Source organism: Megascapheus bottae, chromosome 11 (assembly GCF_031878675.1).
Source record: "Megascapheus bottae isolate mThoBot1 chromosome 11, mThoBot2.hap1, whole genome shotgun sequence".
Classification (NCBI taxonomy): Eukaryota; Metazoa; Chordata; class Mammalia; order Rodentia; family Geomyidae; genus Megascapheus; species Megascapheus bottae.
Window position 1 is genome coordinate 1,144,655 of NC_143519.1, and position 12,094 is coordinate 1,156,748.

The 12,094-nt window shown below is 53.6% G+C and overlaps 1 protein-coding gene across 4 annotated transcripts in view; it reads right to left on the minus strand.

The window, feature by feature from the left end:
• Atp11a (ATPase phospholipid transporting 11A) overlaps positions 1 to 12,094 on the minus strand; it is a 74,277-nt gene that overhangs the window by 37,464 nt on the left and 24,719 nt on the right. For all 4 annotated transcript variants that reach the window (XM_090341868.1, XM_090341865.1, XM_090341866.1 and 1 more), the window contains exons 2-5: positions 8,630 to 8,752; positions 3,109 to 3,198; positions 2,366 to 2,446; positions 310 to 417 (exon numbers count right to left, since the gene is read on the minus strand). In XM_090341868.1, the coding sequence (XP_090197994.1) occupies positions 310 to 417; positions 2,366 to 2,446; positions 3,109 to 3,198; positions 8,630 to 8,752 (402 nt within the window). The remainder of the gene's footprint in view (positions 1 to 309; positions 418 to 2,365; positions 2,447 to 3,108; positions 3,199 to 8,629; positions 8,753 to 12,094) is intronic.

Below are 12,094 nucleotides of genomic sequence, written 5' to 3' on the forward strand. Positions count from 1 at the left end.
GTGAGGCCTACAAGGGGCATATGGAGGGGAGAGGCGGAAACCCGAGTTCACGCTCCGGTCAGGACGAGAGGAATGGATTACTTCATGGGGATGAGCTTTGGAACTCCTATCCTCTGCACACACACAGGCACTGTGCACGCAGGCATTTCTGCATACACGGTCCGTGTGCACACCTAAGTATTTGCACAAACACAGGCATTTCTGATAAACCCAAATAACTGAAACACAGATAACACTCCAAGGTACGTTACACTAGTGGTCGTGTTCAAACGACCCTGAAGTGGAAGGTAAGTATATCACACACATCACCTGCAGCTTGCGGCTCTGCTTCCGGACCAGCTTGCCGTGCTGGATGAAGAGTACTGGACACTGGTTCATGGCATTGTCCGCCTTGTGACGGAGCCAGTCTTCGTAGCCCTGGGGAGAGACATATCAAGTCAGCTGCACCAACACTAACACGTGTTCCCACACGTCTGCTGGACACACCAGGATGTTTTCCCACTGCGCTTTGAGTGGCTTTATGTTTGCGAAATGAGAACTAGGATCAAAGTCTTGGTAACTACACATTTGTAAAGATAAACTCCTAAGAAGGCAGTGCCTGAGTGAGAAGCCGAGCAGGACTTCCACGCCCCGCAGTGGTTTGATTGGTTTCCCGGGCACAGGTGATAGTGTCTGCCCACCACACTCACTCTCCAAAAACAAACAGACATTGTTTTCAAACCTGTATTTCCAGATTACTGTCAGATGAGACAAAGAACAAATTCACAGTAACTGGATTACTCTCCATAGTTGTTTTCAGGTCTTCTCATAGTGAGGTCTGGACTCCCCGTGGAACAACTCAGGGCTTCCTGCATGCACTCACACACGTGCACATGCGCATACACACATATACACACACGTTAACATGAGCCCGTCCACACCTGTTAGAATTCAGAGCAAATTGTGGCAGTACCTCACACTACCTCTGTTAACTGAGGGCTACACCCCACATCCATGCAACAATATTTCAGGTAAAGTCAAGTGCCGGTAGCTCACACCTGTAATATTGCTACTTTGAAAGCTGAGATTATTAGGACTGTCATTTGAGGCTGGCTTGGGCAGAAAAGAAAAGTTTGAGAAAACTGTCTCGACAAAGACTGAGACTGGCATTTACCGAGCATGCTGGCCGGAAGCCTAACTATATAATGAACTGTACCCAGGAAACAAGACCCTAGCTCAAAAACAGCCAGCAGAAATTGAGGCTGGAGGCATGGCTTGGCAGTACTAAAGTGCCTGCTTAGCAAGCGTGGGGCCCTGAGTCAAACCCCGTCAGTACTAGAGAGAGGAAGGGGAGGGTGAGGGGTGCTGGACCAGGCAGCCCAGGCAGAAAAGTCTAGAACTCCATCTCTATGGAGGAAAGCTTATAAGAAGTGAGACTCTGGCTTAACAGTAGCCAGCAAAAGTCAGGGTTCGAGGTGTGGCTCCGCTGTGAAATACCAAGTCTGCCAAGCACAAGGTCTAAGGGCTGAGTGAGGAACTGCCATTCTGTCAATGATGCAGACGACTCACATGAAAATGACCTGAAGCCAGACACACACGGTGGTTCACACGTGTCACCACAGCTACTCGGGAGAATGAGATCCGAGGACCACCGGTCAAAGCCAGCCTGGCACTAAAGACCGTGAGACCCTTATCTCCACTTAAGCTCTAGAAGACGGGAAGTGGGGTTTGGCTCAAGGTTAGGGCAGTAGCCTTGAGCTGAAGAGCTCAGGGACCGCGCCAGGCCCACAGTTCAAGGCCTACAACCAACCAAAAAAAAAAAAAATGTGTGTGTGTGTGTGTGTGTGTATATATATATATATATATATATATATATATATATATATATAATATCTACCTGAAATTTAATACCCAGGATAAGTGGTTTGCAGTAGACAAGAGCTCCTACCAACTGACTCATCCACGTGAAGACAAAACACAGCTAACTATGGATAAAGGATCTGAGGACACTGTTCACGCCAACACGACACATCGTGGTCCCTAACACGGGACATGGCTCCTTCCTAAGACAAGCCAGGACCTGGTAAACCTGGAGCAGCTGCTGCTCCATGACCAGCTGCAGCGGCCGTGACAGGGACACGGCAGCATTGTCTCTGGCCTGTGGCTGTCTCTGGGCAGCTCCGGAGGCAGAGACCTATTTTCTTCTCAAACTCAGAAGGCAATGAACTCATGACCCGCTCTGTTTTAATGCAAGCATCAATCCAAAGCAATTGCAAAACAAACCTCTATGAATCACCGGAAACAAACCAGACTACATGCTCTGCAATGGAAGGCCACCCTGCCATGTGACAAGCCACACCTGCCCCTCTGCCTGTGACCTTCTTACCTGCTTGATGGCGGTGACAGTGATGACAAAGAAGAGGGGGAGCCCACTGGTCACTGGACTCGTGGGTGTGTCGATGATCAACTGCAGCGAGGACAGAGGAAAACACCCATCGGTGACCTTGCCAGCCTGTGCCCAAGTGCCTCAGCCACCCCCTGCTGCTTCTGCCTAACTCCATTACTCTGCTGGCTCCCGGTTGTCTTGCTGGCAGCAAGGGAAGCCCCTGAAGAGGAGTGCTGATGCCGGGCGGCGCGGTGGCTCACGCCTGTCATCCTAGCTACTCGGGAGGCTGAGATCTGAGGATCAAGGTTCAAAGCCAGCCCGGCCATACAAAGTGGTGAGACTCTTATCTCCAATTAATCACTAAAAATGGGAAGTGGGGCTGTGGCTCAAGGGTAGGGTGGTAGCCTTGAGCTGAAGAGCTCAGGGACAGCGCCCAGGCCCAGAGTTCAAGCCCCATGACCAAAAAAAAAAAAAAAAAGAGATGTGCTGAGAGAACCAAGTTAAGCGCATGGCGAAGACCTGAGCCCGATGCAGTGATACAGCTTTAACTCAAGTCACACACCACTCAGAAGCCAGCGTGCACACAGGAATCTGTCTTGCGTGTATTTTCACTGAGGTACCTTTCAGAGAAGGGGTGACTGAGTAAACTGTAGGCAAAGCAACTCGTAGGGCAATCAGTTGAGAATTAAATGTCACTTATTTAGACTTACGTTTGATATGATAGAAAACGCGGACTGTCTTACCTGTACCAGAAAGATGATGAGAAAATAAAAGTTGGCTATTCTCCTGAATTGTTCAAACAAGTTCTTGGGAATGAAGTTCCAAAATGTGTACTGTATAAAAGAAAAGGCACCGTCAGTCTCTCGGAATGGACGCTGCGTTCTTCTAGAGCGTAATGAGCAGGGCGGGCTTTCAGAGGAAGTATCTTCGCTCCGAACTGATTTTTGAGGTCTCATTTTGTGTTAACTCCCCAAAACAAACCTCTTTAACAGAGGTGTATTCCAAAACCACGTGAGGAAGTTCCCTGACTCTCTAGGACTTGATGAAATGAATGCAGTGGCTCCTCTCTTAAAAGAGGAGGGAGCCCTTAACAGACAGACATTTCCCAAATGGAAATACCTGAGGCCCCACTGCAGGAAGCCATCCTCAGTCTCCTCACCACTCACTAGTTAATGAAACACCTCCCCAAATTTCTAGAATACAGGACTCAGTAACAAAAGTGCATCGACACACAGGGGGACCACACAGCCAGCTCCAGCCACATGCAGGTCGCCAAAGGAATACAGCCTAGCGCTTGAATTAACCTGTCCCCTTAGTTGGAACTGGCATGGGACTCTGGCTGGTCTCCACACAAAGCAACCCCCCCCCAACCAATCGCATATCCCACCTATGGAGGTGGGGAAAAGGCTGCCCCTCCCTAGAAGGGCAAAGATGGCAGCAGGCTGCCTTGCCATTGTTGGCCTTCCACAATGCCGTGAGGAACTTAGTGCATTCAAGATGGCGCCAGTCTTTGCTCCCCTCACCAGAAACATTTCCTACTTAACGTTCCATCTTTTACCTACAAAAATATTTACAGGTGACAGTCACTAGGGTTCAGGGTTCCTTCAGAATGACCTCAGGCTCTAAAAGAGGACACTGGCAACGCTGGAAACTGCCAGATGTAAAACCCTTCCTTCCACAAGGACTCGGTGTACAAAGTTTCCCCACGGGGAAGTTCTAAGGACACGCGCGGGACTACGTATGGCCTTCTACACTCTTCTGAATACAGTTTGCTCACCTGCCAAAGGTCAAACGAAACACAGAAATGCACCTCCAACAAAGGGAGGTGCCTATGCCTGAGAATGAGAGTTGGGGGAACGAGCGGCCTGTCGCAGAGGCTGGGGAGCACAAGCGCAGAGAAGTAGCTCTAGGCAGGACCGGGGAAGCCCTCCGCCGGGCTCTCAGTCTGCGAGCTCTATGGAGCTGCAGCGGGCTTAAGTACTCCTGAGGTCCTACCTATAGCTCCGCTGTCCACCTCGAGCCAAAGCTGTCTTGTGACAGAGCCACAATCTGTTCCGTGGTGCTGCGAGCCGAGCGACGCCACGTCTAACCCTGAGCTATATCATCGGTATTGTGAACAACTTTCTGCTGAGAGGCAAGGCAACACGCAAGAGGCAAGGGGCAGAGGCAGGGTGCAAGACTCGATTACCATTGGATACAAATGCGTTATTGCTTTATCACTCTCTGCTGAGCCCCAGAGTGAGGGCATGTGAGCTGGAGGGACTTCCTGAACAGGGGGCTTTGAGGGTTAGACTCCTGCCTTGACGAACCTGCCTGACACGTGTTTGTCCTCCAGGGAAGGAGGGGCGGGTGCGGGCGGTCAGTGGGCCCTCTCCTCGCTGGGCTCGTCCTGGTCCCTATCCCTCCTGCTGGTCAAGAGGGACCGGGGACAAAAGACCCTGACACATGGGCTCTGAGAGACTGCACCTGGGGTAGGAGACATGAGCCCAGCCTGGCCCCCTCCTTCAAGGCCCCTACCCTCGCAGGCTGTGTGTTACGAGTCTAACACCTAGCAGGGAACCAGGCCCACTGTGGAATTAAAAACCACCAAATTGTCAGTCTGTTCCGAGCAAGTTCTGGTCCCCTTGTGGTGAGTCCTGTCACTCTGAATGTTTTACAGAGTAAAACGTTCTTCTACGACTTGGGATGTCATAGAAGAAGTAACCCAACTTTCTACAAGCACACAGATAATGGTAACAGTGGGCCAAAATAAAACAAAGCCAACCTTTCACCATGCATACAGGAACTGGAAAGCTGACTGCGGCAAGCGCGCCACACATTTTCTCTTTGCTGGACAGTCATAGTCTTAGTGTCTGCCGAGGCAGGCAGGCCGTCGTGCCATGTCCTCTGCTCACCTGCATCTGGGTATCAAGTCTTCCCTACTGCTCCTCTGATGTCACCGTGAACCAGTTACTCCTGCGCCAGGGCCTGCCCCTCCGCCCCACGTCTGCTCAGCACACTCGGCTGGGGCCCCGTGGGACTCCCCCACCTCTCCTCTCTGAAGCGTGCGGATGCCCTGTGCCCAGGCATGCTGAGAGCCCACTAGAGGCTGAGATCAGAGCTGTTCAAGGGCTCCGCCGATGGCTGGCCTGGCCTCCCAGGCCACTCGTGCGAAGTGTGTTGACTTAGTTCTATTGGTTCCTGGTATGAAGAGCTGATGAGGAGAGAGGGCTTTCTATGGTTCCGGCAGAACCACCCAGCAGGTGTCCTTGACCAGAACCTTTTAAGGCCTTCAGGTTCAGCATCCCCAGGGAGCCAGAAAGACAAGAGCTCTCCGGGCCACTGCAAGGCACTCCCTGCAGGTGGCTTTGGTTAAGAAACCCACACTAGTGAGACGGCCTCAGAAGACTCTGAAAGTGGGATTGGGAGGCGGGGGAGAATGACTGGCCAGCAAGAGGCACTGACAAGAAGCAAATCACTCTTTGGTTTCCCACCATGCTCAGTCAGGGAATGCTGCAGCATCCCCCAAAGCCTACACGGAACTTTCTAGACCAACAAGAAGCCATTGCTTGGAGCTGACATAGCTGGAACGTGTGGCTGGGAAGGAGAAGGCTCTGGGGCCCAGGTAAGGGCCGGGCCATGTGTGCACATTCCACACCAAAGACCACAGCTGCACCCGCAGCCACGTGCAGCCTGTACACAAGCCCACAGCCAGCTCCAGGGACTGGGCACTGCCCTGCACGAGCACTGCGCCTCCACATACATGCCTGGACAAGTGCTGATTTTAAGAAATACATCCAGGGAGATTATTACATTATTTTCATTAAAAACAAGTTGGAGAAGGCATGTATTTGGATGCACATTTCCTTTTTAGTTTATTTCTTCTTCACTTACCAAGCTGTATGACCACAGAGGACATTCCTTTGGTTAGAATTTTGTTTGGGGACACAAAGGAGGTCTACACACAGGAAACTACATGTGAATTATGCAGTCTACCCCTGTGGGCTTCACCTTCACACACACACACACACACACACCCGCAGGCACCTATCCTCAGACACCTGGGCTGGGGACCTGAGAGGAGGAGTCTGAAAACCACCATTCGCCCTCCCGCTCATGTGCAGCCAGCACTATCAGATCCAACTCCCAGGCTTTGCTCTCCACAAGGAACTCTCCTGCACTGCCAGGCCTCCTGGTGAGAGGCCTTAGGCGGCACTCTGCCTCGCGCTTGTCCTCTGCATGCAGGGCACCTAGGAAGAGCTTCTCTCTTCCTCTATTTCTGGGGGAGGAGAGGCGGTTGGTATGTGGGCTCGTCCCTTGTTCTCCACTGCTGGTGGTCACTCTTGCCTCAGGGCAGTCAGGAGTGGGACGGGCCAGTGCCTGCTGGAACAGCAGACAGCTCTTACCACTGGTGCAAAGTGAACGGGATAGAGAAGGTGAAACAGAGAAGATGAGCAGTGGACAGAGAAGATGAGGAGTAGGTGGAGAAGATGAGGCCCTGTGGAGTCCTGGGGTAGAGAAGATGAGGAGTGAACAGAGAGGATGAGGAGTAGATAGAGAAGATGAGCAGTGGACAGAGACGATGAGGAGTAGGTAGAGAAGATGAGGAGTAGGTGGAGAAGATGAGGAGTAGGTGGAGAAGATGAGGAGTGAACAGAGAAGATGAGGAGTAGGTGGAGAAGATGAGGAGTTGACAGAGAAGATGAGCAATGGATAGAGATGAGTGGATAGAGAAAGTGAGGAGTGGATAGAGAAGATGAGGAGTGGATAGAGAAGATGAGGAGTGGATAGAGAAGATGAGGAGTGGATAGAGAAGATGAGGAGTGGATAGAGAAGATGAGAAGTGAACAGAGAGGATGAGGAGTGGATAGAGAAGATGAGAAGTGAACAGAGAGGATGAGGAGTGGATAGAGAAGATGAGAAGTGAACAGAGAGGATGAGGAGTGGACAGAGAAAATGAGAAGTGAACAGAGAGGATGAGGAGTGGATAGAGAAGATGAGGAGTGGATAGAGAAGATGAGAAGTGAACAGAGAGGATGAGGAGTGAACAGAAAGGATGAGGAGTGGATAGAGAAGATAAGGAGTAGATAAAGAAGATGAGGAGTGGATAGAGAAGATGAGCAGTGGACAGAGACATGAGGAGTGGGTGGAGAAGATGAGGAGTAGGTGGAGAAGATGAGGAGTGAACAGAGAAGATGAGGAGTGGATAGAGAAGATGAGGAGTGGATAGAGAAGATGAGGAGTGGATAGAGAAGATGAGGAGTGGACAGAGAAGATGAGGAGTGGATAGAGAAGATGAGTAGATAGAGAAGATGAGGAGTGGATAGAGAAGATGAGGAGTGGACAGAGAAGATGAGGAGTGGATAGAGAAGATGAGGAGTGGATAGAGAAGATGAGGAGTATGTAGAGAAGATGAGGAGTGGATAGAGAAGATGAGGAGTAGACAGAGAAGATGAGGAGTGGATAGAGAAGATGAGGAGTGGACAGAGAAGATGAGGAGTGGATAGAGAAGATGAGGAGTGGATAGAGAAGATGAGGAGTATGTAGAGAAGATGAGGAGTGGATAGAGAAGATGAGGAGTAGATAGAGAAGATGAGGAGTAGATAGAGAAGATGAGAAGTGGACAGAGAGGATGAGGAGTGGATAGAGAAGATGAGGAGTGGATAGAGAAGATGAGGAGTGGACAGAGAAGATGAGGAGTAGATAGAGAATATGAGGAATGAATAGAGAAGATGAGGAGTGGATAGAGAAGATGAGGAGTGGATAGAGAAGATGAGGAGTGGACAGAAAGGATGAGGAGTGGATAGAGAAGATGAGGAGTAGATAGAGAAGATGAGGAGTGGATAGAGAAGATGAGGAGTAGGTAGAGAAGATGAGGAGTGGATAGAGAAGATGAGGAGTAGATAGAGAAGATGAGGAGTAGATAGAGAAGATGGGGAGTGGATAGAGAAGATGAGGAGTGGATAGAGAAGATGAGGAGTGGACAGAGAAGATGAGGAGTGGATAGAGAAGATGAGGAGTGGATAGAGAAGATGAGGAGTAGATAGAGAAGATGAGGAGTGGACAGAGAGGATGAGGAGTGGATAGAGAAGATGAGGAGTAGGTAGAGAAGATGAGGAGTGGACAGAGAAGATGAGGCCCCGTGGAGTCCTGAGTAGGTAGAGATGACACCCCGTGAGCCCTTGTGAGAATGGAGCGGCAATTAGAAGCCCTGAGAACTCTGGCTGCTCAGAATATGCCACAGCCCGAGGGGCAAGGACCCTGCAGGACAGGGGACAAGAGTACCTTCGAGGAGACGATTCGGTTGTCGGGGTACCTCTGTGGAATGTAGGCCTCGGCACCTGGAGGGGGCTCCTTGTGTCCCACGTAGATGGTCCGGCTGTCCACCCAGTTCTCTTCTCCTGCACACTGTGGAGGAAGAGCAGGGCAGGATGAGCCTGGGAGCTCCGGTGCAAGTCCTCGCCCAGCCCCCACGCAGTACCAGGGGTTAAAACAAGGTGCGGCCTGTGGATGTGGACAGCCATGGCTGCTCTGGAAACTCTCCACTAGCCTGAGCGCACAACTGCCAAATGCTTGGTTTCTCGGCCCCTGCCCAAGTGGACAGCAGGTAGCAGGAGTGTCCATCTGTGCCGGCGAGAGGCCCAGGCCTTACGAAAGCTGGATGTTGCACACAGCCGAGTGGATGGATTTGAAATGCATGCCACAGCAAAGCCTGGGGCTTCCAGAAAAGACGAGGTGATCCGGGAAGAGGTGTCAAATGCCATGCAAAAGAGAAACTAGAACTTGCAAGAACCGGGCTAAGACTGTTCCCTCCCAGCAACCTTTCCTCTTAGTCAGCAGGCAATGGCTGGACTTCCGGCAGCCACGTGCTTCAGGAGGTGCCTGGCGAGGGGAGCAGGCCCCACAGGCGACTGCTAGCAGGGCTAGTTTATTCACACTGTGTCCTTAACACTGTCAAACAGATGCTCATTATCAAACAACCCATGCATGACAACTTCACGCCACTGCAAGTAAGAAACACGGGACTGACTTCTGCGAGAGACCTGCACGCAACTGGGCTTGTCTCAACCACAAAACAAAAACCAGATGTACAGCAGATGCGAGGTGAACCCTGCACAAGAAAGCTGCGTTGAGCTGCCCACCAATGGACGGGGAGGGGAGCAGCCTCCTGGAGGGGGCCCGGCTCTTCCTGTCCACGCAGTGACAACCCTGGGGTTGTGCCAGTTGTGAGAAGGCGCAGTGCCTGATCCACGGTGCTCGCCACCTGGGCTCGAAACAGAGCCGGGGGTGCGCGCAGGACACGGACGCGGCAGGAGGTCACAGGCAGTCCCCCACTGGGCACACTGGGGTGAGCGTGTCCCTGCGAATGTGTGGGCTCAGGACGGCCAAGGGCAGGCTCTGGCAGCACAGGCCTGGCAGGCTGATCCCTGGGCTCCCCGTCCTGCCAGTGCTGTCGTGGCTTTGCTGTGCGTCCAGTATCTCCCGTCACCAGGGCCACGACTACACCTACTTGTCCCCACCCTGCCGCTGGCCTACGTGGCAAGTCCCTCAGTGCTGCTGTGATGTCCCATCAGGGCGACATGCAGTGGTCAGAGGTGGACTTCACGCGTCCAGCGCCTACACTTCACTGCCGCTCAGCCTGAACCCCGTGTGAGCCCCACCCCCAGTCCCAGGGACACAATCCGGGGGAATGGCCACAGTAAGAGAGGAGGGTCACACGAGGAGACCCGGACAGGGGTGGCTCGGGGAAACGAGTCCACATGCCCCGTGCAACTCCCCCAGAGCCACGGAGAGGTGGAGCCTGGTGTCAGCACGCAGAGCCCCCCAGGCCTCTCCATGCGGTGTCAGCACAGCCAGCCCAACACACGTCTGCGAAGAGTGCCAGGCCCACGGGCACCAGGGGTCACTCTGCAACCCCGCCACTCAGGAGGCTGAGGCCCGAGGGTCATAGTTTGAAGCCATCCTGAGCAGAAACGTCTGTGAAACGCTTATCTCCAGTGAACCAAAAGCCAGAAGTGGAGCTGTGACTCAGCTGGTCAAGCACTATCCTCAGACAGCACTCAGGCCTGGAGTTAGAGCCTCAGGATCATACGAGAGGCTGCAGTGTGAGGAGGAGATGGTGCTGGTGGAGCTGGAGGGGGGTGGAGGGGCTTGTGGAGAAAGTGGACTGGAGGAAGGTGAGAAGGGTGGAAAAAAGAGGGGGGTAGAGGAAGGTAGGGGGGTGGAGGGGCTGGTGGAGTGGACTAGAGGGTGAGGAGGACTGGTGGAGTGGAATGGAGGGGGTGGAGGGCTGGTGGAGTGGGCTGGAGGTGAGGAGGGCTGGTGGAGTGGGCTGGAGGTGAGGAGGGCTGGTGGAGTGGGCTGGAGGTGAGGAAGGCTGGTGGAGTGAGTGGGCTGGAGGGGTGGAGGGCTGGTGGAGTGGACTGGAGGTGAGGAGGGCTGGTGGAGTGGGCTGGAGGGGTGGAGGGCTGGTAGAGTGAGTGGACTGGAGGGGTGGAGGGCTGGTGGAGTGGACTGGAGGTGAGGAGGGCTGGTGGAGTGGGCTGGAGGTGAGGAGGGCTGGTGGAGTGGGCTGGAGGTGAGGAGGGCTGGTGGAGTGGGCTGGAGGTGAGGAAGGCTGGTGGAGTGAGTGGGCTGGAGGGGTGGAGGGCTGGTGGAGTGGACTGGAGGTGAGGAGGGCTTGTAGAGTGAGTGGACTGGAGGGGTGGAGGGCTGGTGGAGTGGGCTGGAGGTGAGGAGGGCTGGTGGAGTGGACTGGAGGTGAGGAGGGCTGGTGGAGTGAGTGGGCTGGATGGGGGAGGGCTGGTGGAGTGGACTGGAGGTGAGGAGGGCTGGTGGAGTGGACTGGAGGGGTGGAGGGCTGGTGGAGTGGACTGGAGGTGAGGAGGGCTGGTGGAGTGGGCTGGAGGGCTGGTAGAGTGAGTGGACTGGAGGGGTGGAGGGCTGGTGGAGTGGACTGGAGGTGAGGAGGGCTGGTGGAGTGGGCTGGAGGGGTGGAGGGCTGGTGGAGTGGGCTGGAGGTGAGGAGGGCTGGTGGAGTGGGCTGGAGGGGTGGAGGGCTGGTGGAGTGGGCTGGAGGGGGGAGGGCTGGTGGAGTGGACTGGAGGTGAGGAGGGCTGGTGGAGTGGGCTGGAGGGGTGGAGGGCTGGTGGAGTGGACTGGAGGGGGGATGCAGGGGCTGCTGTAGCTCTGTGAACGTGGTCCCACATGCTTGGAAAGGACGATGCTCACAGTTTTAAGCTGTACCTAATAAACACATGGCACGTTCTTGCTAAGTGAAGGCGTACTACAATCTGCCTGCACACAGGGAAATTGTTCTATGCTTTCTTCCTCCTTTGGGGTCACAGCAGGCTTCCACGGGCACTGTAACTGCAAGGACACCTCAGGATCTGCTGCCTTCTGCCCACCCCTGGCACACACAAATCCCCTGGCCTTTCTGCCTGCCTCTGGTGCACCTGTACCGCCTGGCCTCAGAGCCACAGCTGTCTGGAGCTATGTGAACTACACCCCCTTTGCAGGCTTCCAAGAAAGTTCTAGAAACCAGGGAGAAAGCTCTCTGGGGAGGGGAATCACAGCAGACAAAAGGCCCCTGGGCCCCCAAAACAGTTCTTTTCCCATCAGTTCCGGAACGTGTGATGGAAATTACTTCACTTTAAAAAAAATGAGGCCCCTCACTGGCCACAATGCGATCGATACGAGTCTTGACAAGGTCCTTTACCCCACCGTGGAACTGCGTACAAGGCTGGAGCT